Source organism: Podarcis filfolensis, assembly GCF_964270895.1.
Source record: "Podarcis filfolensis genome assembly, chromosome: 8".
Classification (NCBI taxonomy): domain Eukaryota; kingdom Metazoa; phylum Chordata; class Lepidosauria; order Squamata; family Lacertidae; genus Podarcis; species Podarcis filfolensis.
This window is the reverse complement of record NC_139611.1, coordinates 29,464,445-29,472,708: the sequence shown is the minus strand read 5'-3', so window position 1 is coordinate 29,472,708 and position 8,264 is coordinate 29,464,445. Positions and strand designations below refer to the sequence as shown.

Below are 8,264 nucleotides of genomic sequence, written 5' to 3'. Positions count from 1 at the left end.
ACATGCCTCCCCGCCTCAAAGAGCCCCTCTCTCCCCCCCCCCCGCCTCACAAGCGGGAGGCGCCTCGCTCCGCCATCGCCTCCCGCCTCCCTTTCCCTCTCCCGCCTTCGTCCCTCAGGGAGGCTGAGGCGGCGGCAGCTCCATTCCTCCCTCCGTGACACACCGGGGCCGTCACCGCATGTCTGCCCGCCCCCCCGAGTAGGTAAGGGGCTTCGGGTGGGGATGGGGAAAGGGGTCCCCTCAGGGCTGGCGGGGACACGCTTGGACCCGGAGAGCGAGGCCAAAAAATAAAAAAGGACGAGGCCGTGCTGGCGGCTGAGGGGACGACGAGGAGGAGGCCTAGGCCGCCCCGCAACGCCCCCCCCCCCAGCCCCTCGTGGGTGCCTCGCCTGGCCCACCCAGCACACCTTGCGGAGGCTTCTCCCTCCTTCCTCGCTTCTCCGCCTTTCTCCGAAGGACGCCGTTTCTTGGCACAAATCTCAGCCCCTCCCAAGACGGGGGGACGGGAGAGAAGAGGAACGACGCCTATATATACATTGTTCTAATTCTGTCGGTGTTTAATTGTGTTTTTAAAACGGTTTTCCTCCTTCTCTCCCCCGCCCCGCCCCCCGCCTCTATGCTTTGAGCTCTTTCTGTTTTATCTGCAAGCCGCCTGGAGCCCCTGCCAGTGGGGGGGGGGGGAAGAGAGAGAGAGAGAGACTGGTATCGAAATAAATAGGAACAGGAGATGGAGGCTCCCCAGACAGACAAAACAGACACGTGTGCCTGTTTTTATGGAGGGTTTGGGAAAAATAATGCACTGCCGACACTTTTCAGCATGCCACCTGTCTGTTTGTGCATGGCGATATTGGTTTGCAAGAGGGGGGTGGGTATGGGGTCCCACCACCCCAGCTCAGGGGAGAAGCATCTGCTTGGCATACAGAAAGGCCCAGGTTTAGTTCCTCCCCAGAATACTGGAGAGATGCTGCCAGCCAGGGTAGATAGCACTGAAGCAGATGGGTCATTGATCTTGCTCTGTATAAGGCAGCTTCCGATGTTCCAGGTTCAACCTGTGGCATCTCAAGGTAAGCATGGGAGAGATACGCTGTGTGAAACCCCCGGGGAGCCACTGCTAGTCAGTGTAGACCGCACAGAGATAGATGGTGCATTGGTCTGACTGCATAAAGCGGTTTCCTATGATCCTATACAGTGGTACCTCGGGTTACATACTTAATTCGTTCCGGAGGTCTGTTCTTAACCCAAAACTGTTCTTAACCTGAGGCGCACTTTCGCTAATGGGGCCTCCCGCTACCGCCGCGCCATCAGCGCACGATTTTTGTTCTCATCCTGGGACAAAGTTCTCAACCCTAGGTACTACTTCCAGCTTAGCGGAGTTTGTAACCCGAAGCGTTTGTAACCCGAGGTACCACTGTATGTCTTTGGGGTCAATGGAAGAGCATCTGCTTCGCATGCAGGTCACATTGAGTTCAACAGGACTTGTTCCCGTACATGCGTGTATAATTCATGTAATGAATTTTGGAGTCGACCCATTTTTTTGAAAATTCGATAATAGCCGTATTTCCACACACTCCTTTTCCCACTGCTTGATCTGGTGGTCATGTTTATTTGATCACCCAGGCTAACAAATCCACATTTATTCTCTCTCTCTGTGTGTGTGTGTGTTTGTGTTTGTGTTTCCTTTCTGGCAAAACTAGAAAAGGCATGCTGCCTTACCCTGAGTCATAATGTTGGTCCATCTAGTTCAGTATTGTGTACACTGACTGGCAGTGGCTCTCCAGGATTTCAGACAAGAGTCTCTCTTGACTGTACCTGGAGATGCTGCAAATTGAACCAGGGATCTTCTGCATGCTCCACCACTGGTTCACCCTACAACTCAATGGGATTTACTCCCAGGTAAGCATGTATAGTAGGGACGCGGGTGGCGCTGTGGGTAAAACCTCAGTGCCTAGGACTTGCCGATTGTATGGTCGTCGGTTCGAATCCCCGTGGCGGGGTGAGCTCCCGCCATTCAGTCCCAGCTCCTGCCCACCTAGCAGTTCGAAAGCACCCCTAAGTGCAAGTAGATAAATAGGTACCGCTTTATAGCGGGAAGGTAAACGGCGTTTCCGTGCGCTGCGCTGGTGCTGGCTCGCCAGAGCAGCTTTGTCACGCTGGCCACGTGACCCAGAAGTGTCTTCGGACAGCGCTGGCCCCCAGCCTCTTAAGCGAGATGAGCACGCAACCCCAGAGTCGGTCACGACTGGCCCGTACGATCAGGGGTACCTTTACCTTTACCTTTACCTTTAAGCATGTATAGTAGGGCTGATGAACCTTTGCCTCTCCAGGATGAACATTTGCCTTTTTGGATTACAGCTCCCATCAGCCTTGACTATTAAGATTCTGGCTGGGGTTGATAGGAGATGTAGTTCAGCATCCTCTGGAAGGCCAAATGTTGCCTGCCGCTTATGACTAGAATTGTAGCTTTGTTGTGTCAAATGAAGTAGACTCCAGTCCATTAAAGTTTCTGCCGCAATAAATCTGTGGTGCCCTGCACACTATTTTTACTGTGGAGAGATAGAACATATATCTCCTTATATCAAGTTTTTATTCCACTAATATCCGCTCTCCCTCCATGGAGCTTAGGGTAGCAAACGTGGTTCTTCTGCTTCCACAGTCTGGCGGCCCAACAACAACCCTGTAAGTTAAATTAGGCTGAGAGAAAATGATGGGAGGCTGAGGGGAGATGGGACTCCTTGTGCTCATCTGATTTACTTTGGAGCTGCTTGCATGGATGTCACAAGAGAAAATGACTGACCCAAGTTCAGTCCGAGGGGAGACGACTCCTTATGCTCATCTGATTTACATTGGAGCTGCTCACATGGAAGTCGCAAACTGTACCACTTGCCTTTTCATGAGCTTAAAAACTGCCTTAAAAATATTTCTATCTGCTACAGAGACAGGCACATCAGGAGCCCCCTAAAATATTAGGAAATTTGCAAGCATTCATACTTTTGAATGACACTCTTAAACTATTCCAATGGGGAATAAATTAAATGAGCTATGTTTTACTCTGGGTCCTTTGCACTGTTATCTGCATGTTATCTCAAATGGTTCTGTGCATTTGATAATAAAATATTTATTTTGCTAATTTATTTTTGACAAGTTGAAACAATATGATTATTCTAGGATATTTTGCAAAAATAGCAAGACGGTAATTTAAGTGATGATTTCCTGCTATCTGTGAAATATATAGCCATATATTTTTGCATACATTTTAAGGGTGTTAGTAATGATAGAGTGTTAAATGTTTAATTGCTTCCATATTACTTTATGTATGTATATTTAGGAACCAGCACAAAATATAATGTGTGAATATTACTGACATCATGACAGCTGTTAGACAGAGAAAGGGAATAAAAGCCACAGAAGTTCCAGAAGAGAGTGTCATCCATGAGAAGAACTGGAAACTTAATGGGAAAACTCTAGCTGGTAGGTCACAGTTATCCTTGTGCAATGTACTTAAGCTATAACTGCATGTGTAAGTAGAAAGAAAAATGGGGAAACCAAGAATGTTATAATTCCAATGAATTACATGGCTGAGTTTAGCCATTGTTAGGATTCACCCAAATTCATTCTCTATTGGCATTTAAATCTATCTTTGACTTCATGTATTTCCAGGATGCAGTTATATTTAGGGAGCTATGTTTTGATTTCTTTTTGCCTACAAAATATTTCATGCAAATATTTTTTTATTTACAAATAAAGTTCAAGTAGCTTATCACAAACTCTAACTAGTTAGCACATAAAATATAATTTCTACTCAGTAGACCACTAGAAATTAATGGTTCTCTGTTGAGTACGTTCATTAATCTGCTAATAAGTCAGTCACAGTTCTAGTATTTTTAGTTCCACTGAGTTTGATGGGTTTTCTAGAGTTTGGTATTGTGCTGCCCATATATCAAAACTAGAGAAGGTTGGTCTTTGTTTCAAATAACATGATTAATTGGGAAATCTGAGAAGAGGAATTGATTTGAAACCAATATAGTCTACATGGAGGAATAACTAAATGTAGTTATGGGCTGTATTTTCCCTTGGCATCACGTTGTCTGTGGTTTTGCTGCTTTGTTGTCAGCAGGTAAATCACCTGTAATCGTGCAGCATTATCAGGGACTGCTTTGATAAGTGCACATTTAGAGAAGAAGGCACAATTTAGATAACCAAACCTTTAAAGTTAAAACAAGATTTTGGTGTGATTAATAAAGTCACCCTGCTTGTAATTTATTAGAAGCCATGCCACAAAGGATATTTCAAATAATTTCAGAATGAGAGGTGATGATTATCAAGTCTATTTTGAGCTTATAAGCTTTTTACTGAACTCTATTATCGACGAAGGGGCATAACACAAAGCAGATCAGAGCTTTCATAATGAGTACAAGAGCAATTAACTGTTCTTTGCAGAAGACATAGCAAGCTTGAGAGAAAATAGTTAGCTCTGCCCCTTTCAGTGTTCCTGTCCTTCAGATTAACATCACTTAAAAGGGAATTACTTCGATCTAGAGAACCTGTGAATGGAAGGGAAATACCTATTCACTGCTCCACAAATGCTTTCTGAAGAGTTAGAATCATAGAATTGTAGAGTTGGAAGGGACCACGAGGGTCCAACCCCCTGCAATGCAGAATTCCCCCCCCCCCAACATGGGGCTGGAATCCACGACCCTGAGAGTAAGAGTCTCATGCTCTACTGACTGCTACAGTAAACTATTTTGGACCTTAAGCTGCCCTGCATGTTGTGACTGGAACTGGGGGCAAAGTCCACTGCATGTGTATCTCATCGCAGATTCCCAATAAGGCCCAGGAGCAAAATGCTTTATCTATCTAGTGCTTGCCAATACCCCACTGTGTCCTCAGTTGGCTTTGCCTGCCTGGAGTGTGTGTGTGGAAATCTCAACGTGTGTGGCTGGAATGCAGCCTACTTTACAAAAGCAATGGATGTGACTTTTTTACACCAACTCCACCCAGGTTGCCTGTGAGGGAATATGGCCCTTCGAAAAATATTGCCCACTCGTTACAGAAGAAATATGCATATGCCCTAGATTTAAAGTGGAAGAGAAGGATAGAAAAAAATGCATAAATAGCTGCTTCTATATTTCCAGCAGAGGCCAGTAGTAACCGTCTGCACTTACTGCCCATTATGAAGGAAATAGCAAAGTATGGAGTTTTCTCTATCTATCTACTTAGAAGATTGCAGGGTTGTGTGACTTAGCATCCCCACTTCATCCCCTTTCACCCCCATCCACAACCAGAGCCTTTTCTCAATTCACCCACAGATGTTTTGTCTCAATTGTCTCATTTCATTTGCAATTTCCCACAAATAGTTATTTTTTTCCTTACTCTCCTACCTGTTTAAATTATTAAATAAAAAATAACTTTCTCCTCCCTGCTGTTTTCCTTTCACTTTCCACCTCCATTCTGAATTAGGACTGCAATATTTTCTGCCATAGCAACATAACTGGCTGTTGCCCATTTAGCTACCATGAAGAACTAGTGTAATCTTGATTAACATATCAGAGAATGGAGTTTATTCACCCTGTGCAACACTAAGGTTGTTCTGAGTAGAAAGAATGGAATTAACATGACTTCACTTAGGTTTGCTAATTTCAGTGGGATTTACTCATTGAGTAAAAGGATTGAATATAAAACAACCTTTGGTTCTTTTTAACAGCATTATAATAGATAGGTTCAATACATTTCTGCCTATATAACAGTTTGCACAAGTGAGAAGAACATCTTGCGATTTAGCTCAGTTGTCTCACACAGTGCCCTAGCACAATGCCTTCTTTGTGCAAAAGACCCGCTTTTTCTGCATCTTTTGATGCAACCCTTTTAAGAACCAGCTGGGTCAGTTTAGTGCATTTTAGTGTGGATTTTGTTGTTGTTTTATATTCTTTTGTGTACCACCTTGGGTGGATGTTTCTTTTGAAAGATAGGGTATAAATCAAATGAATACATTTTACATGTATTTTCCAGTGCCAGAACAATCCAAGAGAAATCAGTTTTCCCTCAGTTTTCTTTTTGGAAATCTGTTCTCTGTTTATGATACATAAACCGTAGCCAACATCTCGAGTGGATACTACCATCCATTTCAAACATATTGAAGGAGTTGTTTTTGTTTTTCAAAGATAAATATTTATTAGAACTATCTTCTGCAGGTGGAAAATTGTGGAAGAAACTTTCACTCATCGTTGGTGGAATCGTTGGCATATCTCTGGGAATCTTCACTTCTGTTTATGTTGCTACACTACATGAAAATGATCTGTGGTTCTCCAACATCAAGGTAACAGAATGACTCTGATTGCATGATTGGTTTCCTAAGGCATTGTTCACATTGTGGCTTTTCAGACTTTTTTCTGCCGAGCTATACACAGCTACCATAGCATTGCCTTTTTCTACATTGTTGATAATTTTATTCTCTCCCACATCAACCGCTGTTCTTATCAGGTGTGTCTTGAGGACATACTGAGGTAGTAGAAAGCAGATAGCAAGCTGAAAGTAGCAGCTATGTTGATGTGTTTTTTATTTGCTTATAATAAAGCATCCTGGATTGCTCAGACTGAATGGTGGTTGAACCATGAACTGTATATGCACTGTTCTTTTTAATTGGATCTTACATTATTGAGGGAGGAAGGTTAAAGCTTTAATTTCCCTTCAGAGAAGGGCCACTTCAGAAGTTTTTATTTTTCCTGGGTTGCCACGAAATACCACCAGTAAAACAGAAACTGGAATGGACTATTTCACTATACCATATATTAAAATTGTGCCACCCTGTTAGATGTGACTTGGGCTTAAGCAAGGTTCTTAAGCAAGTTTCCAGTAGATTTTCCATTCTGACTACAGCAGGTTAGGATCATATACTGCAGTAGCAGAATTCATCATGTGGTACATTAAAGTAGTTTCATCTAATGATGTCATATTAATAGCACCTATTTTATCTTTGACTCTATTAGGAAAAACTCAATTGCAATTTATTGTCAGCCCCTGCAAAATAAATCAGGGCTGGATGTGATAGAAAATCTGCCAAGAGAAGAATGAAAATTTCAGTCAATAACTTGGTGCTATCAACACAGATTTTTTTCTATGAAGAGAAAATAAATGATTTATACAGGATAGACGGTTTATTAGGAACACACCTTTTGCTTCTTCTGGGTCTTGCAAGTCTGTAACATCTAAATATGAATTTCTTTGAGTCTTGGGCAAAACAAATGTGTGCAATTCATTTAGGTCCTGTTCCCAACGTCCTGGATAGGAAACTGAGGCACAGAAATAATGATTTAGTATAGTCAAGCTGAGAGTTGAACCCAATTTCCCATGCCATGATTCAGCTTTCCAGCAATAGAATTCATTATTTCCATTCCAGCAAAGTCTAATTTCAGTACATGGCTAGCTGTTGTATATAAATCCGTTGCTTTCTTCATTCATCAAAGCTGAATAAACACTCCAATCAGAGCAAATGGGCTTGAGGTTAACCAGCCAAGAGTTCTGTGTGTATTAACTGTGTTTGTTGACGGCATGCTGTGCAACCTTGGTCACGTTAATGCAGTTATCTGTATTGAGCTTTCACTTTTATGCTTAAGAAGATTTGCTACGTAATTAATTGGATTTTATTTTTAAAAGCAATATTCTTTTATTTCTTTTTCTGGTGCAGTTTTGGTTTTTATTAAGCAAGCAAACAAAGAAAGCTGAAATACTTTCTTGAGTGTATTACATTGGGTTCTTTTGAAAGACAGTATCAAGCTTTGTTTGATCTAGTTCCCAAACTCTTCACTGATGTGGGACCCCAGAGGCATTTTGTTGCAGCACAGGATTCAGTTCTTAGCCTTGTTCTCTGATTGGAAAGTCATTGCTTTTCCAAGATTCTCTCATGTGCTTGAATTCCAGACAGTCACCCACAAGGCTTTTGGGCTCCAAAAATCACTGAAAAACCAGAACCTTTTATAGATGTGAATGTGTTGAACATAAATAGAATATTAATTTTGGAAGTATATTTTTACATGACTCTGTTCAAAATACCTTGCAACTGATCATCCTTATCTTCCACATAGAACCAAAGAATTGTAGAGTTGGAAGGGACCCAAAGGGTCATCTGGTTCAGCCCCCTGCAATGCAGGAATAACATGTTTGTGCTGATGTGAGATTGAGTTGTGTTTACAGAGGGAGAAGAGTGCACAATAATGGGAGACGTTTAGCTCCTTGCCAGTTCTCCGGCCTTTTGAAAAAGGTGAATCCCT

The 8,264-nt window shown here is 42.6% G+C and overlaps 1 protein-coding gene across 6 annotated transcripts in view; it reads left to right on the top strand.

The window, feature by feature from the left end:
• The first annotated feature begins 76 nt into the window (after window positions 1-76).
• The window catches only part of DPY19L3 (dpy-19 like C-mannosyltransferase 3), a 37,965-nt gene continuing 29,777 nt past the window's right edge, over window positions 77-8,264 (top strand). For 2 of the 6 annotated variants that reach the window (XM_083625893.1, XM_083625888.1), the window contains exons 1-3: window positions 77-202; window positions 3,326-3,468; window positions 6,189-6,313. In XM_083625893.1, the coding sequence (XP_083482019.1) occupies window positions 3,366-3,468; window positions 6,189-6,313 (228 nt within the window). In that variant the 5' untranslated portion in view covers window positions 77-202; window positions 3,326-3,365. Of the gene's footprint in view, window positions 203-376; window positions 1,907-2,293; window positions 2,773-3,325; window positions 3,469-6,188; window positions 6,314-8,264 lie in introns of those variants that run through there. The other 4 variants (XM_083625890.1, XM_083625889.1, XM_083625892.1 and 1 more) reach the window with 4 other exon arrangements.